This window comes from Oryctolagus cuniculus, chromosome 12, assembly GCF_964237555.1.
Source record: "Oryctolagus cuniculus chromosome 12, mOryCun1.1, whole genome shotgun sequence".
Taxonomy (NCBI): Eukaryota; Metazoa; Chordata; class Mammalia; order Lagomorpha; family Leporidae; genus Oryctolagus; species Oryctolagus cuniculus.
This window is the reverse complement of record NC_091443.1, coordinates 54,288,655-54,314,043: the sequence shown is the minus strand read 5'-3', so window position 1 is coordinate 54,314,043 and position 25,389 is coordinate 54,288,655. Positions and strand designations below refer to the sequence as shown.

General features: G+C 49.7%; 3 protein-coding genes and 1 long non-coding RNA gene across 8 annotated transcripts; 2 read left to right on the top strand and 2 right to left on the bottom strand.

The window, feature by feature from the left end:
* The first annotated feature begins 1,448 nt into the window (after positions 1-1,448).
* Positions 1,449-9,213, top strand: LOC138844660 (uncharacterized). Its single transcript, XR_011380828.1, has 2 exons — positions 1,449-5,262; positions 5,651-9,213. It is a non-coding gene; the product is annotated as an uncharacterized lncRNA (long non-coding RNA).
* Positions 9,214-9,674: 461 nt separating this feature from the next.
* OSGEP (O-sialoglycoprotein endopeptidase) lies at positions 9,675-16,560 on the bottom strand. Its single transcript, XM_002718032.5, has 11 exons — positions 16,246-16,560; positions 14,389-14,508; positions 14,043-14,218; positions 11,767-11,862; positions 11,571-11,620; positions 11,353-11,431; positions 10,750-10,815; positions 10,548-10,638; positions 10,239-10,314; positions 10,065-10,163; positions 9,675-9,910 (listed from the first exon to the last, which is right to left on the bottom strand). Exons 1-11 carry the CDS (start codon positions 16,358-16,360, stop codon positions 9,871-9,873), a joined length of 1,008 nt encoding a protein of 335 aa, XP_002718078.1. The 5' UTR covers positions 16,361-16,560; the 3' UTR covers positions 9,675-9,870.
* Positions 16,561-16,752: 192 nt separating this feature from the next.
* On the top strand, positions 16,753-20,152 carry APEX1 (apurinic/apyrimidinic endodeoxyribonuclease 1). Of its 4 annotated transcripts, none has more exons than XM_008269300.4 (5): positions 16,753-16,889; positions 17,218-17,343; positions 17,559-17,746; positions 19,067-19,259; positions 19,394-20,152. In XM_008269300.4, exons 2-5 carry the CDS (start codon positions 17,286-17,288, stop codon positions 19,909-19,911), a joined length of 957 nt encoding a protein of 318 aa, XP_008267522.1. In that variant the 5' UTR covers positions 16,753-16,889; positions 17,218-17,285; the 3' UTR covers positions 19,912-20,152. The 4 variants fall into 4 exon arrangements, with proteins under 4 accessions (XP_008267522.1, XP_069910051.1, XP_008267523.1 ...); XM_070053950.1 differs by having other exon boundaries at positions 16,877-16,915; positions 17,216-17,343; XM_008269301.4 differs by having other exon boundaries at positions 16,881-16,928.
* A 90-nt stretch (positions 20,153-20,242) lies between these two features.
* Positions 20,243-24,000, bottom strand: PIP4P1 (phosphatidylinositol-4,5-bisphosphate 4-phosphatase 1). Of its 2 annotated transcripts, none has more exons than XM_002718035.5 (7): positions 23,724-24,000; positions 23,209-23,399; positions 22,739-22,845; positions 21,907-22,012; positions 21,695-21,747; positions 21,519-21,609; positions 20,243-21,071 (listed from the first exon to the last, which is right to left on the bottom strand). In XM_002718035.5, exons 1-7 carry the CDS (start codon positions 23,863-23,865, stop codon positions 20,928-20,930), a joined length of 834 nt encoding a protein of 277 aa, XP_002718081.1. In that variant the 5' UTR covers positions 23,866-24,000; the 3' UTR covers positions 20,243-20,927. The 2 variants fall into 2 exon arrangements, with proteins under 2 accessions (XP_002718081.1, XP_002718080.1); XM_002718034.5 differs by having other exon boundaries at positions 23,703-23,991.
* Between the last annotated feature and the right edge of the window lie 1,389 nt (positions 24,001-25,389).

The window sequence follows — 25,389 nt, the reverse complement described above, 5'->3', positions numbered from 1 at the left end:
GATCTCTCTCTTTCTCCCTCCCTCTCTGTGTCACTCTATATTTCAAATAGACAAAGAAATGTTAAAAAAAAAAAACAAAAAAAAAGGAAAGAAAATAAGAGCTTCCTGAGAGGGCGGTGGCTCCATGGCAGGACAGAAGCGACAAGAATGAGCTCTCAACTTCCTTTTTCACACAGTGAGGTGGGGAATCCTCTTTAGCATCCTTGGTTTCTTCATAAAATTTTATCTAAAATCCCTCAGTGAGTGGAAAAGAGCTGACCACTGTTGTCAACATTATACCTTTTTTCCTTTCTGTAAGTTATAGTGCCTGGCACCAACTGGATCCCTTAACCAGCATCCAACCCTGGAATACTTTGTGGGTGCCTTCACCAAAACAGGAGTCTCATGATTTGTGAAGTGTGGTCTTGGTAAAAGAAAGGACACTAAGGCTGGGTAGAGAGAATAACAGGTCAGTGAGCTCAAGGAACCTGAATGAGGGGACCAGCACTGTGCCATAGCGGGTAAAGCTGTGGCCACTGCTTTGAGTTCCTGCTCCACTTCCGATCCAGCACTCTGCTATGGCCTGGGAAAGCAGTAGAGGATGTCCCGAGTCTTGGGCCCCTGCACCTGCATGGGAGACCCAGAGGAAGCTCCTGGTTCCTGGCTTTGGATTGGCACAGCTCCGGTCGTTGAGGCCAATTGGGGAGTGAACCAGTGGATGAAGACCTCTCTCTCTCTCTCTCTCTGCCTCTCCTCTCCGTGTAACTCTGACTTTCAAATGAATAAATAACTCTCTAATCATCATCATCATCATCATCATCATGAGAGGTCAGGCAGGATGCTTAAAGAAGGGAGGGGGCAGGCATTTGGTGCAGCAGTTAAGATGCCACCTGGGATGCCAACATCCCATATCTGAATGCCTGGGTTTGAGTCTCACCTCTGCCTCTGATTCCAGCATCTTGCTAATGTATATCCTGGGAGACAACAGGTGATGGCTTGAGTAGATGGGCCCATCATCCATGTGAGACCTGGATTAAGCTTCTGACTCCCGGCCTAGGCTTGACTATTATGGGCATCTGTGGCAGTGAACTTGCAGGTGGGAAATTCTTTCTCTGCTTTTTGAATAAAGAAATAAAAAAGGCATAGTACCCAGTCTGCATTTCTGCTTCACCCTCTTCGAAGCCTCAAGCCAGTCAAGTCTGAGACTCTTGTCACCTGGCTGAATGTTCAGAAGAGTCACTCCTTGTATAATGGGGCCCAGGGCCTCATGTAGGTCAGCCTTCCCAACTGGATCTCTTCACAGAGGTACCCGTGAAAATCTGCTTTGGAGGACTATGTAGGCCTTAACAGTTAAGAGTGAGTGGGGAAGAAGATGGGCATAGAAATGGTCAGGAGTTAGAAAGAATACAATCAGAGAGAACCCCATTTCTTCCAGTTGTCCAGCAGTGCCCGTGTCCTCAGGAAGAGGACGCTCTCTCTTCAGCTCCTCCTTCTCTATCTCCTCCCCCTCGGTAACGTGATGCCTGACGACGACCTCGTCATCTACTTCTTAAGGATGCCAAGAGGTCCCGACATGACTACCCAGACAGCAAGTTAAGGTGAATCAAGAGAGGTGGACCAGGGCCGGCACCGTGGCACAGTAGGTTAATCCTCCACCTGCGGTGCCAGCATCCCATGTGGGCACCTGTTCGAGACCTGGCTGCTCCACTTCCAATCCAGTTCTCTGCTATGGCCTGGGAAAGCAGCAGCAGATTACCCAAGTGCTTGGGCCCCTATACCCACATGAGACAGGGAAGAAGCACCTGGCTCCTGGCTTCGGATCAGCACAGCTCTGGCTGTTGTGGCCATCTGGGGAGTGAACCAACAGAAGGGACCTTTTTCTCTGTCTCTCCCTCTCACTGTCTGTAACTCTACCTCTCAAATAAATAAAATCTTAAAAAAAAAAGAGGTGACCCTGGGGCCGGCACTGTGGCACACTAGGTCTGCCTCTGGTGCTGGCATTCCATAAAGGCACCAGTTTGAGTCCCAGCTGCTCCATTTCCAATCCAGCTCTCTGCTATGGCCTGGGGAAGCAGTAGAAGATGGTCCAAGTACTTGGGCCTCTGCACCTGCATGAGAGACCTGGAAAAAGCTCCTAGCTCCTGGCTTTGGATTGGCTCAGCTCCAGCCATTACGGCCATTTGGGGAGTGAACCAGCAGATGGAAGACCTTTCTCTGTCTCTCCCTCTCTTTGTAACTCTACCTCTCAAATAAATACATCTTAAAAAACAAAAAAAAAAAAAAGGAGGTGGACCTAGGAAGAATATAAGGTCTGAGCGATATAGAAACTGGTTGTCAAAGATGGTTCAGGAACAAGTGAACCTATTTAATTAACAAGACATGAGACCGGGCCGGCGCTGTGGCTCACTTGGTTAATCCTCCACCTGCGGCACCGGCATCCCATATGGGCGCCAGTTCTAGTCCCGGTTGCTCCTCTTCCAGTCCAGCTCTCTGCTGTGGCCCGGGAGGGCAGAGGAGGATGGCCCAAGTGCTTAGGTCCCTGCACCCGCATGGGAGACCAGGAGGAAGCACCTGGCTCCTGACTTTGGATTGGCACAGCACGCCGGCCATGGCGGCCATTTGTGGGGTGAACCAACAGAAGGAAGACCTTTCTCTTTGTCTCTCTCATTGTCTATAACTCTGTCAAATAAATTAAAAAAAAAAAAAAAAAAAAAAGACATGTGACCAAATAGAATTGGGTACCTGGTGTGAGAGAAATGAATTTTGCTCCGAAGATTCTACCAATATGAGCAATTCTCCTGATTTTAGGGGATGAAGCAAAGCTTTGAAGATATTCTTCTAAATTCAGGTGGGAGAAATGTAGATCAAGTGATACAGTTGCAGAAAGAGATGGAGTGTGGTAGGAAGGGGAGTATGGCCAACTTTAGAGCATGGTTTGTGGCACTACCCAAATTCTATAGTATGACACATCTTACTAGTTTACACTCTGGATGTCCTCATTGAATGGGTGGGTTCAGGGAGGTTGCAAAAAGATAACATTGTTTGGTGTTATAACCCCCACCCCCATCCTTTCCCAGTAAATCAGGTTGTTTGTATGCCAAAGGAATCGATACCCAGCAGGAAGAAGAAACTAATCCTAAAACAGGTCCTATTTTAGAAGAAACAGTGAGTAGGGATGAGATGTAGGCTCTCAGAAAACTGAATGGAAAAATGAATGTGTTACTCAGAGAAGAGAAGCCATCCATCATTCCTTTGGGAGAGCAGCAGTTCCCTGGGGGAGGAGGAAGCCGTGATGTTGCATGACAAGCAAGGGCTCCCCGGGGTGAAGAAACTGTTTCTTTTTTTTCCTCTTTTCTTGGACAGCATCCTTACAGGAGCGGCCTGAGAGGACGTTCCAGTCCAAGCAGGGCAGACAGACAGTGGACAGGCCCTGCTGCTCGGTCAAGAAGCAGGGACTCTTTTCCTCCCTAAGAACCTCCAACTCCTCTCCCAGATGCAGAGAACACAAAGGAAGGTCGATGATCTAAAAATCTAAGGACCAGAAAATGACCTCTGCATTTACAAAGCTATATGTCCTCCTCCCACCTCAGAGGTCTTCACAGTTGCTCCTTTCCTCAGCCCCAAGGAAAGGTGGGCAGGGAGGCTGCCTGACTCTTCTCTCGTCTTCACAAGGCTAACTACGCCTCCTAGTCCCATGAGTCCAATGCAAGGGCTAGCCCAACGACTGGACAGGGGAGTGAACAGGCTCCATTCCTCACTGCCTTCTGTACCGGGGTCTATCAGTGGTTCCTCCATCAGCTCTAAACCACCCAGCTGCACATGCTGCTCAGGGGCCTATACTCCCCAGCTGCCTTCATTTGTGGGAATCAGCAGGATACCCTGACCCTATACTGCCATTAAGAAGAGACTGAGCCAAGAGGACTCCACAATCTAGGACCTAAGGAGCCATGATTTTTGTCTCTCATCTACAATCTTGGGGACAATCCTTGGAAGCCTCAGGCCAAAGCCTTAAGCTTCTTAAGAACTCCATACAAAGCAATGCAACTAGGACCACACTGCCAAAGAAGAACCTTTTGCCAAGATCCAGTCTAACTCATATTAAAAATTTACAATACCACAGGGCTGGCATTATGGCTTAGCAAGTTAAGCTGCCACCGCCTGCAGTGTCAGCATGTCATATGGCCCCAACTGCTCCACTTCTGATCCAGCTCTCTGCTAAAGCCTGGGAAAGCAGAGAAGACAGCCCAAGTGCTAGGCCCCTACACTCACATGGGAGACTTGGAAGAAGCTCTTGGCACCTGGCTCTGGCTTGACCAACTATGGCAATTACCGCCATTTGGGGAAATGAACCAGCAGATGGAAGACCTCTCTCTGTCTCTCCCTCTCTTTGTAACTGTGTCTTTCAAATAAATAAAATAAGTCTTTAAAAAAATTTACAATACCTAAGGCTAATGTATAGAACATACTTCCTGCCCACTTATAAAATTAATTCTTTGGGGCTGGCACTGTGGTGTAGTGGGTAAAGCCACCGCCTGCAGTGCTGGCATCCTATATGGGTACGGTTCGAGCCCCGGCTGCTCCACTTCCAATCCAGCTCTCTGCTATGACTGGGAAAGCAGTGGAGGATGGCCCAAGTCCTTTAGCCCCTGTACCTACATGGGAGACCCAGAAGAAGCTCCTGGCTCCTAGCTTCAGATCAGTGCAGCTCTGGCCATTGCAACCAACTGAGGAGTGAACCACCAGATGGAAGGCCCCCTTCTCTCTCTCTCTCTCCTTCTGCCTCTCTGTAACTCTGCCTTTCAAATAAAATAAATATTAAAAAAAAAAAAAGTGGAAACTTGGGAAAAAGAGGCCAATACTGCTAGAGCAGAGTGTACAAGAAGTTGAGGAGCTGGAAATGAGACCCAAGTGGTAAGGGAATAGGGCGGCAGATCATGGAGGGTCTTGGAGTCCTTTAAAACAACTCTGGTTTTTTCCTATTATACAGAAAAAATGGGAGAGGTCAGAGTAGAAGAATGACATGATATAGCTCCCATGTTAACACCAGTCCCTGTGGCTGCTGTGTTGAGAACTGACTGTAAGCAGGCAATGGCAGATGCTGACCAGCTACTGCAATAATCCTGAAGACAAGTAATTCTGACTGGGCCTAGGAGGGGAGTCAAAGTGAGGAGAAACAGGATTCTGGGTATATTTGAAGAAAACGTTCAGGATATTTGATGAACTGGAGATGAAAGAAAAGTGTTGAAATCAACACTGAAATGCTCTGACATGAACTAGAAAGAGGTTATTAGGCCGGCGCCGCGGCTCACTAGGCTAATCCTCCGCCTAGCGGCGCCGGCACACCGGGTTCTAGTCCCGGTCGGGGCGCCGGATTCTGTCCCGGTTGCCCCTCTTCCAGGCCAGCCCTCTGCTGTGGCCAGGGAGTGCAGTGGAGGATGGCCCAGGTGCTTGGGCCCTGCACCCCATGGGAGACCAGGAAAAGCACCTGGCTCCTGGCTCCTGCCATCGGATCAGCGCGGTGCGCCGGCTGCAGCGCGCCGGCCGTGGCAGCCATTGGAGGGTGAACCAACGGCAAAGGAAGACCTTTCTCTCTGTCTCTCTCTCTCACTGTCCACTCTGCCTGTCAAAAAAAAAAAAAAAAAAAAAAAAAAAAAAAAAAAAAAAGAAAGAGGTTATTAACTAAGAAAGACTGCAGGAGTAAGCTAGAAAAAAGTTCTTTTTGATGTCAAATTTGAGGTAACTACTGAGCGTCCAAGTGGAGACACCAAGGGGCAGCTGGATATTCAGGACAGAAACAAACTGAAGCTGTTAAAAACAAACCAAACAACAACAACAACAACAAAAAAAAACACCACACACAAAAACCTAGGAGTCACCCATATCAACATGATTTTCACACTGTAAGATTACGGAATCACTGTGGTGTCTATGTAAATAGAGTAGTGTGAGGACTAGATTGTGACAATGAGAAACTAGCAAAGGAGACTCAGAACAGTGCAAAAGCTAAGAGGCAGAGGAGAGAATATGTTCTAAACCAAGGAAGAAAAATGCTTCAAAGAGGAACCATCAAATCCTGCTGAAAGCCTCTTTAAGGTAAGGCAGAGTACACCGCTGGACTTGGCGACGTGCAAGTCATTACTGATGTAGTAAGAACAGTTTTGGTGGAGTAAATTTAATAAAGAATTGAAGACAACTCCTTTTAAGTTTTGCTGTGAAGTAGAGCAGAAAAGCGTGCAGTTGGAAACAGAAATAGAGTCATAAGGGCATTATTTGTAAATAAAATAGTAGCACAGTTGTGGCTGATGAGATTTACAAGAGAAAGCAAAACAGTGACTCTACAGAAAAGGAAAAATTGTTGAGTCATACCCTTAAAGGTAAGTGGGTAAGATCTACTGCACTAGAATGTGGGCAGGAGCGTGAAGCATCAGCAAGGTTTCTCAATCTTAACACACTTAGACATTTTAGCCCATAAATTCTTCATTGTGGGGTTTTCATGGATATTCTATAACAACCCTGGCTTCTGTCTAGTAGCACCCTCACCCTTTTTGTGAAAACCAACATCCTCTGAGGAACAAAATCATAGTATATGGGCACAGGTGCAGTAATGAGAACTCGAAATGTGTTGCTTTTATTTTCCTACTGAAACAAAGAACAAAGTGTCTTAGCTTTTTGTTATCATAATTAAAATATCTGAGAGGCTACCTATAAAAGTTCATTTTAGCTAATGGTTTTGTAGGCTCACACTCCAAGATCAGGTACCCCACCAATCCAGGATCTAAGGGTGACAGGTGGCAGGATTCAGAGGGATCACCTGGTGAGCTAAGAGTACCGTGAGGAAGCATGTTTGTCCATGTGGTCTCTCCTTTATAAAGCCCTCAGGATGCCATCATGGGACTTCACCCTGGCAACCAACTCTAATCTAATGACATCACAAAGATTCTGCCTTCAGACATCATAAACAGATTAAGCTTCCACCCCTGGAGCACAAATAGCCCAAGATTTGAGGTTTAAACATTCGAGTGAGTTAAAGAACAAACTCATGTTCAAACTACAGCACAAGAATATGTGTGAGCAGATGCTGGAGACTTGAAGAGTCTGAGGATATGAAACAGTTATCAGAGAAGGAAAGTGGAAGGAGTAGGAAGATGGAATATTGCTGAGCAGCATCAAGGACCCATTTTGGTTTCACGATGATGAACTGCAGACCAGTCTACAAGGCTGCTTTCTGCTAGCCCTTTCAGTTTCATAGGTATAGATACAGGGTAATGAGTACCACAAAAACAAAGGAGGCGAACAGAGAGAAAGTATATGCAACAAAGTGCTTATTATTGGTATTCAGCTCAGAAAGGAAGTAAAGGGGCCGGTGCTGTGGCGTAGCAGGTAAGGCCACTGCCTGCAGTGCCAGCATCCCACATGGATGCCGGTTCGAGTCCCGGCTGCTCCATTTCCGGAAAGCAGTAGAAGATGGCCCAAGTCCTTGGGCACCTGCACCCATGTGGGAAACCCGGAAGAAGCTCCTGGCTCTTGGCTTCAGATCAGCACAACTCCAGCTATTGTTGCCATTTGGGAAATAACCATCCGATGGAAGACCTCTCCCTCTCTCTGCCTCTCCTTCTCTCTCTGTGAAACTCAAGTAAATAAATTTTTAAAAAAATAAAATGTAAGACCATTATGAACCTATAAATGACTGTAAGAAGATAGTGTTCAAGTCCTGGCTGTTCCACTTCCAATCCAGCTCCCTGCTATGGCCTGGGAAAGCAGCAGAAGACGGCCCAAGTCCTTGGGCTCCTGAACCCACGTGGGAGACCTGGAAGAAGCTCCTTGCTCCTGGCTTCAGATCAACTCAGCTCTGGCCACTGCAGCCATTTGTGGACTGAACCAGTAGATGGAGGGCCTCTCTCTTTGCCTCTCTGTTAACTCTGTCTTTCAAATAAATAAATAAATCTTTTAAAAAATAAATTAAAAAACAAAGTGAAGTCAGTGGGAAGGAAGACCAAAGGTAGTTAGGTTCTGGTGAAGGAATAAATTACTGGACTCAGCATACTACAGGGAATGAAATGGAAAAGGCGGGAGGTAATGGTGGGAGAGAGGGAGGTTTGAGACTGAGATATGGAGGAGTTAGAGGTCTAGAATATGGCCACAGAGATGAGTGGCTGAAGCAGATGACAGAAGGATGACCTACATGGATACTGAAATCATTAAGACTTCTAAGAATGATGTTGGTGTGGTACAGGAGCAGGGATAAGGGAGAATGGCTGGAAATAGTGTGAGGGAAAATGGCAATGTCTGCACTTCTGGGCCCCACAGTACAATGGGTCTGGAAGAGAAAAACCATCAAATCAGGAGTGACAGAAGCAGAGGTCTCACAAGAAACCAGGTCTCAGAGGAAGAATGTGAAACAAGGGGCCAGCGCTGTGGTGCAGCGGGTCAACGCCCTGGCCTGAAGCGCTGGCATCCCATATGGGTGCTGGTTCTAGTCCTGGCTGCTCAACTTCCCATCCAGCTTTCTGCTATGGCCTGAGAAAGCAGTAGAAGGTGGCCCAAGCCCTTGGGCCCCTGCACCTGTGTGAGAGACTCGGAAGCTCCTCGCTCATGGCTTCGGATCGGCACCATTGAGGCCAACTGGGGAGTGAACCATCGGATGGAAGACCTCTCTTTCTGTCTCTCCTCTCTCTGTGTAACTCTTTCAAATAAATAAGTAAGTCTTTAAAAAAAAAAAAGAATGTGAAACAAACATTCAGGGAAGAGGTTAAAGATGCAGGGCACTTCGCAAGTGACTGGCTATTAGCTCCACAGGAACACAGTAGAAAAGATTTAGGCATTGGAAGGATTCAGATGGAGACAAAAAAGGGGGTACAAACACAAATGGTTCTTAAGCATGTAAAAGATGAGGTAACAGGGCCAGCGCCATGGCGCAGCAAGTAAGGCTGCCGCCTGCAGTGCTGGCATCGCAGATGGGCACTGGTTTGAGTCCTGGCTGCTCCACTTCCGATCCAGCTCTCTGCTATGGCCTTAGAAAGCAGCAGAAGGTGGCCCAAGTCCTCCAAGTCCTTGGACCCCTGTGTCTGCGTGGGAGACCTGGAAGAAGCTCCAGGCTCCTGGCTCCAGCTGTTGCAGCCACCGGGGAGTGAACCAGTGGATAGAAGACCTTTATCTCTCTCTCTCTCTCTCTCTCTGCCTCTGCTTCTCTGTAACTCTGCCTTTCAAATAAATAAATAAATCTTTTTTTTAAAAGAGATGAGGTGACTCGGCAGTTCAAGACCTGTTGTGATGATAATCATGCAAACATAATGGGATGATTACTCTGGTGGCTGCGGCAGGAGGGAAGCCTGCCGATGGAGGCACATGTGACGTGCGTGGGAGGAAGTGCATGGACAAGGGCGGTTTTACTCAAGCTGTAATCAGACCTATCTCCAGGCTATCCTGAAGAAAGTCCTGAGTGTCTACATCACATAATTCAAATGAGATAATGACTATAAAGCAGACAGGACTGGGTCTGATACTAAAACAACATTGCTAGAGAGCCGTTAGGACAGCACCCATGACTTCTCCCCGTTTTTGGCTCCTGGGCAGAGGCCTCCAGAGGCTACCTGCACAGTCAGTCACAGTGCTGTTCTGACCCCGGCTCCTTATCTGTTCACTCCATCAACAAGACTGTACCCTGTTCTGAGGAACACAATCTAATTATCAACATATAAAATCAAAAATTCTTTATTTTTGAGCCATCCTAAGGTTCCACAGGGGCTCCCAACCGTGCTTGCAGGCCCCAGCTTTGCCAGGGGGACTGGATTCCATAGCCTTGCCATGACTCCCAAGTCAGGAAGGAGAGTCAGGCCCAGGTTCCTGTGGGCTCCCCTTAGGAAACTATCTACTCTGATCCTGTTCATCTTGCTAGTCCCTCCAGGTAACTTCTACTTCATCTGTCCGATACCTGTGGAAAAAGAGGAAAAATCTGATGGAGGTCTACCCCTTACCACCTTCCATTTTTCTCTGTCTCCCCATCAGGAATGGACTCTCTCCTGTGCTGACTCTGGCCTACCTCCCAAACAAGCCTGTCTATTCCCCACAAAGAGGGAATCACTCACCTCTGTGTAATCCCAGAATCACGGAGTGGGGTTCTGTGTCCGGCCTGGAACATCTCCCAGCCAGCCTGGGCTATCATGGCTCCATTATCAATGCAGAATCTGGGACGCAAGAGACATGAGATTTAGGATCTAGGGGCATAAAATCACAGTAACAGAACAAGAAAAGGTCTCTACCTCTCATCTGTGGCAAAAAGCTTAGCTCCACGTTCCTGGCACATTATCTCCATCATCTCCTGTAGCCTCACGTTACCTATAAAGAGGCAGGAGACAGGGTTAGCTTAGTTTCAGGTATCTCTCCCTGACCCAGCTGCACATCTTAAGTGCACTTAGGACAATGAAGTAGAGGACTAGAGGCAAGAATGGGGAGGCACAGGGCAAGAGAGCAAACTAATAATTTTCCAAATCCCTGGCCATTTAGAGTAATGGGACTAAGACTCACAATGCCAAGAAAAGGAAAGAGCAACACCATTCAATGATACGTACACCCCACACCTCCCACAATGAGGGCCTCCTGGGAGCCACAGTGCGCCATAGCTCGCTCCGTGATCTCTACCAGCATTGCAAACACGGTTTCCTGTGGGGGACAGACAAGGAGCAAATATCAGGGACATCCCAGCTTAGTTCTGCTCTATTGTATAAAACCTCCCCCAGCCCAAACTTTCTGCACCAGCCTGTACTCCATTACCTGCAAGGAGAAACACAGATCCTCGGGAGTACACTCGCCTGTGGCCAGCATCCGCTGGGCTGCATCCTGCAAATGAAGGAGAAAAAGGAACAATGTAACAGTGATGTGGAGATTACATGAGAGCAAAAGTTACAGCCAAGAGAATTAGCATCTTTCACCACAATTCACACTGCGAGCAAATCCTATACCACACCCTGCCCTTCTCTGGTACCAAGAACTGGTAGCACTCCAGATTCTAGAATTACTTCTTGAACGCGTGCTCTTGCATACCCCACCCCTTATGCATCTTGCTTAATTTTTCTCATAGCACTTTTCCCTCCTGATGTACTCTAGGTTATTTTCCCCCTCTTGTTTCTTGTCTATCTCCCTCATTAGAATCTAAGCTCCACGTAGGCAGGAATTTCTGTTTTGCTCCCTGCTGTATCCTTGCTTTCTAGAACAGTGCCTGGCACAGAGAAGATGGCCAATAACTGTTGTGAGTTTATTCAGCACCTGATATAGGTCAGGACTATGCTATATATAAGACATAAAACAGAAAGTAAAACAGATAAGCTTCATTAAAAAAAAACACAGAAATGCCCCCATCTTACCTCTCACACTCACCTCAATAAAAGACAGGATCCCTGAGAATGAGACGTCCATCCCCTTTACAGTGTAGGGCAGCTCGACCAGTTTCTTGCCTCTATATGGGGATAAGTAAGGGCACAGAGCCTACAGTCAGCTGGCGCTCACCCTGCAAAGCCTTTCCCGAATCTCGCTAATGTACATGTAGAGCAAGCCCTGAAGCCCTAGCAGCCAGCCTCCACCTTGCACTCCCTTACCTCTTTGCCATCTGTTCAATGTTGTAGCCAGGACTGGGGTCATTGGAAATCTACCAAAAAAAAAAAAAAAAAAAAAAGACTGGAAGAGGATGGAGTCAGGCACGTGGGAAGACGAAGCTATTTACTTCCTCCTTCACTTCCATAGCTCCCCAGGAATCCACCCACATCTAGATTCCCTGCTGCCCCATGGGCTTACCTTGAGCACTCGGGCAAAACGATCCAGACAGTTACCCACAGCAATATCGATAGTCTCCCCAAAGATGCGGTACCGACGCTCTGAGTATGCAATCACCTAGAGGTGATGAGGATCTCCATGAAACCTCAGGGCTGTAAAGAGGAGTACTTGGCTTTGGGGAAGAACGTAGCAGAGGGTCAACACAGCCACCAGAGCTTCAAAGACAACATGGAAAAAACAGCTTCCCCAGACCCTTAAGGGGTGATTTTTAAAAACATAGCTCTTATCTAAGAAGCCCACATACCCTGAGGATTTCCAGAGTAGATTCCTAATCTATAGAAGATAGATTGGTCAGGGCAGAAGCAAGCTATAATTTCTTTTTTTTTTTTTTTTTTTTTTTTGACAGGCAGAGTGGACAGTGAGAGAGAGAGACAGAGAGAAAGGTCTTCCTTTTTGCCGTTGGTTCACCCTCCAATGGCCGCCGCTGCAGCCGGCGCACCGCGCTGATCCTGGCAGGAGCCAGGAGCCAGGTGCTTTTCCTGGTCTCCCATGGGGTGCAGGGCCCAAGCACCTGGGCCATCCTCCACTGCACTCCCTGGCCATAGCAGAGAGCTGGCCTGGAAGAGGGGCAACCGGGACAGAATCCGGCGCCCCAACCGGGACTAGAACCCGGTGTGCCGGCGCCGCAAGGTGGAGGATTAGCCTATTGAGCCACGGCGCCGGCTTTTTTTTTTTTTTTTGACAGGCAGAGTGGACAGTGAGAGAGAGAGACAGAGAGAAAGGTCTTCCTTTGCCATTGGTTCACCCTCCAATGACCACCGCGGCCGGCGCACCACGCTGATCCGCTGACAGGAGCCAGGTGCTTCTCCTGGTCTCCCATGGGGTGCAGGGCCCAAGCACTTGGGTCATCCTCCACTGCACTCCCTGGCCACAGCAGAGAGCTGGCCTGGAAGAGGGGCAACCGGGAAAGAATCCGGCGCCCCGACCGGGACTAGAACCCGGTGAGCCGGTGCCGCAAGGCGGAGGATTAGCCTAGTGAGCTGCGGCGCCGGCCGCAAGCTATAATTTCAAATACATTTCTCCGCTTCACAGGTTGGACACATTCCTTAGACGCCACCCTGCCGGTGTAGATTAGGAACAGGTATCTTGCTTGGAGACAGGAAGCAAGAATCATTCTAGATTCCTACCACGGTAGTGGCATTTGGAAAGAAAGTCATTTTGATGAAACAGAAAACCTTATGTGGGGTCAGACCAATGGACCACCCAACCCAGCAATGGCAGTCTCCTGAGGCCAGTTCTTCATGTGTCCAACTTCCACACAGCAAATACCCAGCACCTACGGTCTCATGCTGCAGGCTTCCCAGGGACCAGAGAGTTCCTTTCCCCTCCCAGTGCCACTAGGGATTTTCTTCCTTTCTGATATACTTCTTTGCTGGCAAAAAAACCTTTTTTCTATTAGTTATTCCTTACCACCCAATCATCATCTTTGCTTTTAACATCTAAGAAAGATTCGAAAGGGAAGAGGAAGAGGAACCCTTACCACTTCTCTTCATGAACTCCTACAGTGTCTATTGCTGCTTTCCACAACCCAAGTCCCTAAACTTGTATGTCATCCTTCAGGCTTCAACTACTTGCCCTCTACGCACTCATGTTCCCACATGGTCACCACAGGAAGGTGTGCCTCACAGTAACCACTTCACAAAACAGTTTCAGAACACAACCCTTTCATAAGCTGGGGACAATGCTGAGCTATTTCTAATAACCCTATTAGGTGTTCCGTGGGAAAGAAATCCAATCCCAACCTTAAAAGGTCATGTAAAGTATCCCAAGCAATTTTAGCTACACCTATACATGTAAAATTCTTTTTAACATTTATAAAGTTGCTTCTTAAAGTTACTTACATTTTGTAGTGTTAAAATAGCAAAGTCTACATTTACCTTCATTACAAAATGTCTAGTTATCTTAAAAAAATAAATAAATAAATTGGTAGTGCCCCTTAGTTTTAATTGCTAAAATGTACAGAAAAAAAAGCTTCAAAATAATATAAGCTTAAATCCTTATCATTGTTTTCTAAATTGGAAATTCCTAATCTTTTTTGTATAATCAAATATATAAAAGTCACCTAAAGTTTTAATAACCTGTCGAAATCTGCTATTACGAACTCTGTTGTGAGTTTTCTGGTGAAGAGCTAGGTTCAGTTCTGTTTCACAGGCAGTCCCCACAACTCAGGTAAGCCACAGAAGTCACTGGTTCACTGCCCACAAAGTAGGATGAAATAGGTGGAGTACTCAAAATACCTGTGTGTTTCCCCCGCTGACATACAGCACAGTTGGGCTGGTGGCTCCAGTGATGAGACGGCCCATCTCAATGTGGCCTATACAGTGGTTCACGCCTAGCAATGGCTTATTCCACAGCTGGGCCACGGTACGAGCCACGACAGCCACAGAAACTAGTGGAGCACCCATGCCAGGACCTAGGGGACAGAAATGGTAGTCAGAATGCTGGATTGGAAAAAAACAGGTGAGGAACTAGGGAATGTCAAAGCGGGAGAGGGCTTGTGGTGGTGACAGAGGCAAGGCAGAGGACATTTTGACCTACCCAGGCTCCACATTCCTCCAACACTGACCCCTCCCCCAGTCATACCCTTGGTGTAGGCAATGCAGTCAATATCCTGGGAGGTTAATCCAGCCTCGCTCAGCGCCTCCTGCAGCAGATCTAGGATAACAGCTCGGTGGTGCCTGGCAGTGTCACCTGGAAGGAATCCTAGAAAATGGGAACAGGCCAGGGGTCATAAGGGTTTTCTGCAGCAAAGACAAGTAGAATTTTAAAACTATGACAGTGAAGCCTCCTGAGTTTCAGTAATGCAGGAAGACTCCTTCCATTCTCCTCAAGCACCCTGTCTTCCAGGTTTTCAGACACATTCTAACCTCTACGTAAGCTGTTCAGGTATCAGAAGTGCCTTTCTTCCTACTCAATTCCTACTCAGCATTAAGACCCAAGTGAGGGGCCGGCACTGTGGCGTAGTAGGTTAAGCGTCCACCTGCAGTGCCGGCATCCCATATGGGCACCAGTTCGAGTCCCCGCTGCACCACTTCCCATCCAGCTCCCTGCTGATGAAAGCAGTAGAAGATGGCCCAAATGCTTGGGCCCCTGAACCCATGTGGGAGACCCAAAAGAAGCTCCTGACTCCTGCCTTCAGATTGGTCCAGCTCTGGTCATTGTGGCCATTTGGGAAATGAGCCAGCAGATGGGAGACACCTCTCTCTCTCTCTCTCTCTCTCTCTCTGCCTATAACTCTAAAATTAAAAAAAAAAAATCTTTGAAAAAAAAAACAAACTCAACCGATACCTACCTCATGCAGAATCCTACACATAATCACATCACTGTATCTTACACCTAACAATTACAGCATAGCATTAAAATTATCAGTGGTTTCCACAGTTTAACTACAATTACCTGAAAACATTGGCTATTTGATTTATTCTTGTACTCCCAGTACCCAAGTGCTTAGAATAGGAAAGACTTAAACATAGATATACAAGCACTTCTAATACGTACAACCCGTCACATTACTTGTTCAGAGGCTGCTCTGGTACATGGAAATCATTTGCCCCCTCCTATATGTGCAGGTGTTTGAGGGGAGAGTAGGCAAGATACAATAGCTCATAAACCATACGGAACAGAAGCTGTTCAGTGTCTGGTACTTTCATTTAGTCCCCAAGACACAATGTTAAGGCACCACCACTCCCATTTTAAGAGTCACAAAGTACAGTGGGTGTTCTGGCACTTGGGACACCCACATTCCCCATGGGAGTGCCCAGGCTCAAGGCCTAGCTACTCGGCTTCCAATCCAAGTTCCTGCTGATGTGCACCCTGGCAGGGAGCAGATGATGGCCAAGAGTATGAGCCCCTGCAACCCATAAATGGGAGACACGGATGGAGCTATTGGCTCCTGGCTTCTGCCTCACTCAGCCCTGGCTACTGCAGGCATTTGGGAAGTGGACCAGTAGATGAGGTTCTCTCTGGCTGGCTGTCACCCTGCCTTTCCAGTAGATAAAAATAAGCAAAAAGCAAACATTAAAAAGTGAAAAAAAAAAAAGTCAAGAGTATCCCAATACCAGTCAATTCTATCCGGTACCTAAATCCTAATTCCTTCCATCTTCACGTCTCTCCTCCGCATTTTACAACATTTTGAGTCCATCTCTATTACACCACTCATCACGCTGTTACAATTCGTTTATACATTAGACTCCAGGGTAGATTTCTACAAGTTTATGAGGTCTTGGTACGCAAAAAGCATTCAATGAAAGCTCGACAACCCCAGAAGATTCAGGTCCAAGCGCCTGTGGCTCTTCCACTCATCCGCCTTCTGACAATAACATCACATAACCTCAACGAGCTGTAAAATGGGACAAAATTCCCCGGGCCCCATTCACTGGTGTTCAGGGAAATAGGTGATGTGCGCGGGGAAGGTCGTCGCAAATTAAGTCCAGGACTCACCTGTGCCCGGAGGCGTGACATAGGTCCGCCGCGGGTTGGCCAGCACCTTGCCATCCCGCACCACTCCCACGCCAATCTTGTTGGCGCTGCCTTCAAACCCCAGCACCGTCGGCATGGCGCCGCCTGAGAGAGAACGCCAAGGCGCCAAACACCGAGCCGCGACAGCCCTCGGCGGGCGGTACCGGCACGCTGTTGGTAAACAGTAAACCGCGCCCGGACACCAAAACCTGCCGCGGGGGCAGTGCCCGCGCCTGCGCCTGCGCCCGCCGGCGACCCACAAGGCCCCTTCCGGAACCTGTCTCCGGAGCTGCCGGGAGCGCTGAGCCGGCCTCTGCGCCGGCCCTGCCTAGTCCACTCCCCCGCCTCTCTCCTGCGGCCCAGCCCAGTCGCTGCCACTGAGCTTCTGCCCCCTCGCACGGCGCCGGCTCCTTCGGTCAGGGCGGCAGAAGGAGCCGTACATCAGGCACGAACGTGAACAGCCCAAGAACGGAGCCTTGGGACCTTCAGCCCTCCGCGGAGTGAGAGGGGCGTGTCAGAGTCTCCGTCACGTGGTGGCAGACGGCCCAATCACGCGCGGCCTCGGGTCACGTGACCACGCCAGTTACCCACGTGGGCGTCCAGCGTGCTCCCTTCTTTGTGCTCGGGTAAGGAGCCAGGCTGGGGCAGGAGCGGGGCAGGAGCAGGTCAGGTGCAGCGCTGCGTTTTTGCTTGTTGGAGGGGCCTCCGCTAGCTGCCTCACGGGACCTTTAGTAAAGGTCTCCCGTTGGCCGTAGAGCGGATCTCGCGGTGATTCAAACGCTCTATGGATAGATCTAGTTGGGGAGTGAAGCGCCGAAGGCCTGATGCACCGAGGCGGGGACAGGATTCAGAGATTATGTGGTTTGAAAGGCGGGACTTAGTGCGGGGGCCGTCCAGGGCAGGAGTTTTCTCCCCAGCCTTCGCCGGCTGAGTCGTATATCTTTGCATCCTTAGGCATCGCGGTGAAGATACTGCTTCGGTGGTCGACGTGGTTCGGGTGCCGAAGGGCGATCGTTACAGGCATGCCAAAGCGAGGGAAGAAGGGGGCCGCGGCAGAAGACGGGGAGGAGCCCAAGACGGGTGAGAGTGAAGCGGCCTCTCCCTGCCAGTCGCGGTGGGCGGGGTTGGGGGGGCTGCTTCTGAGTCCCTTGGCGAAATGTTAGCTGTGGGCCAACTCATAGCGGGCGCAGGAGAGGAAGTCGCGCTAACCGCAGGGTCGCGGTGCGTTTGCCTTGGACTCTGACTCGATGTTGGAAACCTCCAGCTCTTATCCCTACGTATTATTCTCGTTATAGAGCCAGAGACCAAGAAGGCTAAGACGGCAGCGAAGAAAAATGAAAAAGAGTCAGCAGGAGAGGGCCCCGTGCTGTATGAGGACCCCCCAGACCAGAAAACCTCACCTAGCGGCAAAGCTGCCACACTGAAGATCTGCTCCTGGAACGTGGATGGGCTTCGAGCCTGGATTAAGAAGAAAGGCTTAGATGTGAGTGGAATTCAGATTTCATGCTGAATGGTCTCAGGGCTTCATTAGCGTCTTTTCATTTTAATGCCCAGGATGTAACTTTTTTTTCTCCTTTCTTTTCTTGTGGGAGAAGTACAAGGGGCAAAGGGAAAGCAGTAGAAGATGAACCAAGACTTGCTGGAATGTCCATTCCTTCATTGCCATTGCCAGTCTTACTAATGTATCCTTCCTCCGACTGTTGCAAAAACCTCTGTGCTGGCCAGCCTCCATTTTAGCTCCAGAATACCCTCCATTCCCAAATCTACTGCTTAAAAGTCTTAGCTGCCCTTGTGATGGCTCTAATGTTTCATCCTGAGCAAGCCAGACAGCATAAAGGATTGTAAATCAGGTCTTCTGTTGGGTTCATTCCCACCTTTTCTTTTCTTTTAAAGATTTATCCATTTGTTTGAAAGGCAAAGTTACAGAGAGAGAGAGAGGTCTTCCATACAATGGTTCACTCCCCAATTGACTGCAACAGCCAGAGCTGCGCCCATCTGAAGCCAGGATCTTCTAGGTCTCCCACACCGGTGCAGGGGTCCAAGGACTTGGGCCATCTTCTACTGTTTTCCCAGGCCATAGCAGAGAGCTGGATCAGAAGTGGAGCAGCCGCTGGCCATTGCAGCCATCTGGGGAGTGAACCAGCAGATGGAAGACCTTTCTGTCTATACCTCTCTCTGTAACTCTTTCAAATAAACAAAATAAATCGAGTACCGGCCCTTCAGCAAGACCTTGCGCTTCAACGTGCTCAAGGTCACCAAGGCCGATGGCACCAAGAAGCAGTTCCAGAAGTTCTGAAACCAACGCCCACCTGCTCCCCAGAGAAATAAAGCTATTTTCCCACTCAAAAAAATGGAGCAGCCGGATCTTGAACTGGCGCCCATATGGGATGCCAGTGCTTCAGGCCAGGGTGTTAACCCGCTGTGCCACAGCACTGGTCCCTGTCCCCACCTTATTAACAGTTTCTTCCCCAGAATTGTACTTAAAAACCCTTAACACCAGCCCCTTTGGGTTTTTTCCTCTCTTGGAAGTCCCCCTCCATGCTGTTGTGGCTGGATGTCTTTGACTGTCATAAATCTTGCTTTTTAAGTCTAAAAAACAACCAACAAAATCTTAGCTGGCTATCCGCTACCTATAGAAAAAAACACAATCTCTTAGTGTAGCATTTAAGATTTTTTTTTTACCTCCTTCCATTGTCAGTTACAATAATTGTCCAAGATTTGTGCTGCTACACAGAGCTGCTTATGCACATGTATTGAGTAAAAGTCTCCTGAGCTGATGTTTTTTCCCCTTTTTCACTCCCAGTGGATAAAGGAAGAAGCCCCAGATATTCTGTGCCTCCAGGAGACCAAGTGTTCAGAGAACAAGCTGCCAGCTGAACTTCAGGAGCTGCCTGGATTACCTCACCAGTACTGGTCAGCTCCTTCAGACAAGGAAGGATACAGCGGGGTGGGCCTCCTTTCCCGCCAGTGCCCGCTCAAGGTCTCCTATGGCATTGGTAAGAGCCTGCTGCCCCCAGTGCCTGAGTGCTTCCAGAACTGCTGATACTGTCCTGGCCCACTCCGATTCCTTTCTTCCCTGCCTTCTCTTCGTGCAGTTCTTTATGCTGATTCTGTTGCACTGATTTTGTAGGTGAGGAAGAACACGATCAGGAAGGCCGGGTGATTGTGGCTGAATTTGATGCGTTCGTGCTGGTAACAGCCTACGTGCCTAACGCGGGCCGTGGTCTGGTAAGGTTGGAGTACCGCCAGCGCTGGGACGAAGCCTTCCGAAAGTTCCTGAAGGGCTTGGCTTCCCGCAAGCCTCTTGTGCTGTGTGGGGACCTCAACGTGGCGCATGAAGAAATTGACCTTCGCAACCCCAAAGGGAACAAAAAGAATGCTGGCTTCACTCCACAAGAGCGCCAAGGCTTTGGGGAATTGCTGCAGGCTGTGCCACTGACCGACAGCTTTCGGCACCTCTACCCTGACACTGCCTACGCCTATACCTTTTGGACTTACATGATGAATGCCCGGTCCAAGAACGTTGGTTGGCGCCTTGATTACTTTTTGTTGTCCCACTCTCTACTACCTGCCTTGTGTGACAGCAAGATCCGTTCCAAGGCCCTCGGCAGTGATCACTGTCCCATCACCCTATACCTGGCACTGTGACACCTCCCCCTGATTACTCCCAAAGTAGAATTCCTTCTCTGAAAGCTCTAGAGATATCTGCACTGTATTTTCTTCTGTAAAAATATGAGTCCTCTAACTAGGCTCCTATGATGGACTTAGGTTTCTCCCAAAGCCCCTAACGTTTTTATGTTTGTGAGTTCTGTGTCTCCCCCCCACCTATGCTTTTTTTATTTCACAAAAAAAGCTGAACTATATGTGAAAATAAATGCTCATAGTTTCAGCCTTGCTGTCTGTGTGTTTTACTCCTTTGAGGAACTGTAAGTGGTGTCTCTCCTCTTTCCATACATACAAGTTACCAAAGAGAAAAGGGTAGTCATGACCTTCTTTATTTACAAGCACAGGGTGAGTCCCTAACCTCCCCCAAGACAGCAGTCCTACCCGCCCAGTTTAATACTGCAACTGGGGGGCAGGGAAGGTTTGAAGGAGGAGTTCAAGGAAGTACAGGACTAGGGGAACGTACCCCAAATTAAATAGTTATATACACACCAGTTCCTGTGGTTCTGTACAAAGCAGCGGCTGACCCCACCCCCATAGGACATGGAATGTGGGAGAGGAGACAGGGTACTGAGGCCAGAGCCAGCCCCTGGTGAAGTGCAATAGCAGCAGCAAGGTCCTAATGGTGCAAAAGACGGAGGGGAACCCCCAGGGCTACCCACCCCCACCCTGCCCTGGAATGTGTAAGGGACAGGGATGGGTTCAGGGAGCACATAGGAAGAACTAGGCTAGAACCGTCTTGAGGACCCAGGTTTAGGGGCGACGTTTTGCCTACTTCACCCTAAACTGCAATCCTTGGAGGAAAGCAGATGGCCAGCAATGGTCTTATCCACCCCTCCAAACCAAATGAAGGCCTGGTTCCTTCCTACCTCTCCCCAGGGAAAAGGAAGGCAGCTGCTTGGCTTCCTCACAGAAGCCCAGGGAGTCATCCCAGCTCCCTTGGTAGTGTCACTGTCCCCACCAGGGAGGGGCCAGGCACAGTCTGTGGGTCATCGTGGGGCTCAGGAGAAGTTCTGGACAGGGTGGCTGACCTTCATGCAGGCCCAATAGAGGGCCCGGCCCAAACACAGCACAGCCAACAGGATCACAAACGCCCAGGCTGCGTAGATGCCTCCATACCGCCGTGCATGCTTCCATGTGCCAAACTGACAAGGAGAAGGGGGAAGAAGAAGATGGGGTTACTGTTGACTGCCCACAACTTCCTGAAGTCCCAAGCACAGTCAGTAACAGAACTCAAATTTCAGTCCCTGCTCTCTCCATGCACAGCTACCTCCAGGGACCTTTCTAGGAGCAGGTCTGCTCAGCTCCCCTTGGGCAGGGGCATTCTCATGCCATCCCAGACAGCCACAGAGTTTCTCTCCACGTCTGACAATGGAGCCAGGCTTCCTAAGCGCAATTCAACATCAACTGTTTCTAGATCGTGTTTTCCTCTGTTTTTGCACTCCTCTGGTAACAGTAAAGACCAGCTCATCCACATCTTAAAACACCAACCCTCTACCCCCAGTTTCAGTTCTTCAGGGGACTCATTTCTCCAGTCTTAGCCTATGGAGACGAGGCTGAGGCATGAAAGGGGCTGGGTCAAGGTTACTCACAGCAAGGCCAGTAGCAGTGACCGCCAAGAGTAAACCAAGCAAGAAGCAACAGACACATCTCTTTCGTGGGTATCTGCGCCCAATAGATGACCTGTGGGGAGGCGAACACCTTGCAACGGGGCTGTAGTTTTATTCGACACACCACCCAAGTACCAGTTCTGTCCATAGTCACTTACACTTTCCTGCAGTGAGGGCAACGCGCCAAGGTTCGGTCTGTGAACTCTGTCCACTATGGAGAAAGAAAAGCAGCTAAAGCAGGGCCTTCCTCCAGAGAACGTCGGAGCAGGGAGGGTGGGAAATGCGTCACAGCAAACAAACTTTTTCTGCTCTGCACACTCATGTTAACGCCTAGCTTGTCCCCCAGGGCTTCCCAAACACCCCTCCTCACCAGGAAAGTATTCTTGCAATGTCCACAGGTGACTCTGACACCCACGGGCTGTGGTTCAGGACTCAGAGGTCCTGGGTGCACGGGTCCGAGGTTGATGATTCTTTTGCTATATATGAAAGAAAGTTTTTCATTCTTTTTTTTTTTTTTTTTTTTTTTTTTTGGACAGGCAGAGTTAAACAGTGAGAGAGAGACAGAAAGGTCTTCCTTCCATTGGCTAACCCCCCAAATGGCCACTACGGGCGGCGCATTGTGCTGATCCGAAGGCAGGAGCCAGGTGCTTCCTCCTGGTCTCCCATGTGGGTGCAGGGCCCAAGGACTTGGGTCATCCTCCACTGCCCTCCCGGGCCACAGCAGAGAGCTGGACTGGAAGAGGAGCAACCGGGACAGAACCAGCGCCCCAACCGGGACTAGAACCCAGAGTACCAGCACTGCAGGTGGAGGATTAGCCTAGTGAGCCGCGGCGCCAGCTGAAAGTTTTTCATTCTAAGGATCCACTGTTACTTCTTATCCCCCACCCCCTTCCTTTCTATCAAGTTCCTCTATTTCTAGGGCATCTAAGATACTCCTTGAGGAAGAGCCCAGCTTAAATTTAAAGTCTCCAATTCCCCTTTAATTTCACAGTAATGCGCCCGGAACCCAAAGCTCTCCATTCGCCTAAAGGACACCATTTCACCCCAATGGTTTTACTGAGAAATGAGAAAATGGCTGTAACAGTCCTGAAGCGCCATGTTCCATAGCTTCTTTTCCTTCTAAACTCTTTATATACACTATCCGTTTTTCAGCTTTCCAAATTTTTCCCACTTAAGGTTGTTCCCCACCTAACGCCTCTTACCAGTAAGGCCGAGGACAGGCAATCCGCTGGGAAGTCACTTTGCAGATAAGGAGGCAGTTACAGGGACATCGGACATATTTTTTTCCTGGAGGTGCATTCTTGATGGGCTAGGGAACAACGGTGACATTAGCAAGCTAATCGTTAATCCCAGTGCCTTCCATTTCCCTCCAAAACCACTTCAAGGAGAAATCAGACACATCAGGCCCCAGCCAGGAAGGAGAAATGAAAGAGCACACATCACGAGATCTGCAAGTGAGAACTAGATTTCAGTAAGCAGGATAGGTACGAAGCAGGGGTGGTGCACGGTAGCTTTGGGGAGTGGCTTCTGGAGAAATGGCTGGGTGAGACTCCTGGAACCGAAACGCGAGTTTCGTGAAGAACATTGGCTCCTGCTTCGGTGGAGTCTGGAATCAAGAGATCAGAAAGAGGATCCAGGAAAACAGGGCCCGTTTCGTATGCGTGTCACTCACAGTGGCTTCGTTGCAGACACCACATTTGACTACATGCTGATGCATCTTGCCTTCCACATTGATGAGAGAATGGCAGACTCGGCAGGTAATCATGGGGGCGCTCCCACTATCCGGGCTGGTCAGCGGTGAGTAGGGGGGTGGGTCCTCCCCAGGCAACACAGCTGGGTGCCCCTCGGGGAACGGGGGGAAGGCTGAGGAAGCAGATACAAAGAAAGCCTAGGGTCACTTACAGACACCCCAAGGGATGCTCCACAGGAACTCTGAGCCTCAACCCTTCGGACCGAGCTCGGCGGGCTTCTAATAATCGCCCTTTCACTCAGCTTCCTCGAAATCCCCTTCCGTCCTCTGGTCGCGAGTGCGGAGGGGCGGAAACCTCACCCCGTCACAGGTGCAACCGACCTGCACCTGCCGCTTGGACCCCGCCTCCACTCGGCCCCGCCCCTCGCCTCCACGCAGAGTACCCCCGGGAATAATTCGGACCCGCCCCGGCTTACCCTGGGGCGGGGCATGTTTACCGGCTCCGTACGGTGGTGCGGAGGGGGTCAGGCCTCCCCCGGGCCCAGCCCCACTCCCTCCCGGCCCCACTAAACCGTTGCCGCCAGCGCCTCCGTCGATGGGTTCGGACAGCAGCGGGGAACGCTCTCCATCCGCCGCCATGGCCGCTACAGACGCCTCCCGCTCCGGTCAGCTATCCGGCTGCTTTCGCCGCCGCTGTCGCCGCCGCCGCCGCCGCCGCCGCCGCTACCGGGTCCCCAGGGCGCCTGCGCGCCGCGCGCCCCGCAACCAGGGGTCTGCCCCGCCCCGTTCCGCCCCGCAGCACGTGATAGGCTGTTCCCGCCCCCACCCGGCTATTATTCGTGGCGACAAGCCAATCGCTGGTCTGAGAAGGCAACTTTCCGCTTCCATTGGGTAGCGTCGTACGTATGTCAACTGTCACATGACCCCCCGGGAGCAGCTGAGCTTGCAAAAATCGCACGTGACTAGAGGTTCTGCTAGCCATTGGAAGCGTGGCCCATCGCGCTACCTCCAGACCAGGAGGTGGGGCTGGGCTGCGCCTGCTCTCTGGTCACGTGTCTCGGGAAGCTACGCTGCCTCTGTTGCGCGGGAGACGTGACGCGTAACCTTCTCCTCATTGGCCTGAAGACACCCCTGAAACGCAGTCCTCCCTCTTTGCGCTGCAAGTGGCTTCGCGTTGGCTGGCGGTTTCCCTTCCTCCATCCTGTGATCCTTGGGCAGCGACTGCATTGGCCCGCACTTAGCGCCAGAACGTGAAGGGCGTGGCGCAAGTGCTTCGAGGGAAGGGACAATGAGGGAGGGCGGGAGCCTGGGCTGTTCTCAGCCGCGGATGAAGGAACGCTAGGCTACAGTAGGCCACGTTAGGTACTCTAGTGGAAAAAAATGCCTTTCAGAAGCCGAGGCCAGCGTTTGGCGCCGTGCTTGGGATGCCCACATCCCAAAGCAGACATCCTGTTGAGTGCTGGCCACTCTGCTTCGGATCCCGCTTCCTGCTAACGCGCCTGGAAAGCACTGGATAACGCTGGAAGTATTTGGGAGACCCAGATGAAGATGCCGCTTCCTGGCTCTACCCTAGCCCAGCCTTGGCTGATGAGGGTATTCAGAGAGTGAACCAGTGGATGGGAGCTCTCCCTTCCCGCCCATCTCACTGTCATTTTTATGGACATTTTCTAAGGTCATCACCCATCCTTTTTTGCAGAAATCAGTTCTAGGACGGGACACAAATGACCCTATCCCCATCGCTGATCAGATTGTGAAATTATCGTTTTGGAGTGTCTCCACCATTAGAAAGAGATTCAATTTTCTGACTACTGACTCTTACTACATTATGAATAATTGTTTGCTAGTTGAATTTACCAGTCAGATCCAAGGATATTTCAATCTTTTCATTATGGCAGGTGGGACAGTTTCAACTTTGCCCTGAGACAGGAAATCTGTAATGTAGGTTGCTCTAACAAGTGTTTTTAAATTCTCATGCGAACAACTCAGACATTTAAACATACAGCTTCTCCACCCACCCAGTCCTGTTGGTCCTGTCTTATTTATTTATCCATACTCAACTTTTCACAGCGGAGGAAATAAGACCATATCACTCCTTTTCAGGCCTATCCGGATTAGGGTTCTCTCCAAAACTGAAGGGAACCTGTTTTCTTTGTAGTTTTAATG

What these genes read in the sequence shown, in the direction of transcription:
- OSGEP (XM_002718032.5), bottom strand. Translation starts at nt 16,360, where the DNA reads ATGCCGACGGTGCTGGGGTTTGAAGGCAGCGCCAACAAGATTGGCGTG. An exon ending in CTGCATTGCCTACACCAAGG is followed by an intron (nt 14,219 to 14,388) that starts GTATGACTGGGG and finishes TCTGTCCCCTAG; the next exon opens with GTCCTGGCATGGGTGCTCCA. An exon ending in ATTGAACAGATGGCAAAGAG is followed by an intron (nt 11,432 to 11,570) that starts GTAAGGGAGTGC and finishes ATCCCCATATAG; the next exon opens with AGGCAAGAAACTGGTCGAGC.
- APEX1 (XM_008269300.4), top strand. Translation starts at nt 17,286, where the DNA reads ATGCCAAAGCGAGGGAAGAAGGGGGCCGCGGCAGAAGACGGGGAGGAG. An exon ending in CGGGGAGGAGCCCAAGACGG is followed by an intron (nt 17,344 to 17,558) that starts GTGAGAGTGAAG and finishes TTCTCGTTATAG; the next exon opens with AGCCAGAGACCAAGAAGGCT. An exon ending in TTAAGAAGAAAGGCTTAGAT is followed by an intron (nt 17,747 to 19,066) that starts GTGAGTGGAATT and finishes TTTCACTCCCAG; the next exon opens with TGGATAAAGGAAGAAGCCCC.
- PIP4P1 (XM_002718034.5), bottom strand. Translation starts at nt 23,865, where the DNA reads ATGGCGGCGGATGGAGAGCGTTCCCCGCTGCTGTCCGAACCCATCGAC. An exon ending in TAAACATGCCCCGCCCCAGG is followed by an intron (nt 23,400 to 23,702) that starts GTAAGCCGGGGC and finishes CTGCTTCCTCAG; the next exon opens with CCTTCCCCCCGTTCCCCGAG. An exon ending in GCCTGTCCTCGGCCTTACTG is followed by an intron (nt 22,013 to 22,738) that starts GTAAGAGGCGTT and finishes TTTCATATATAG; the next exon opens with CAAAAGAATCATCAACCTCG.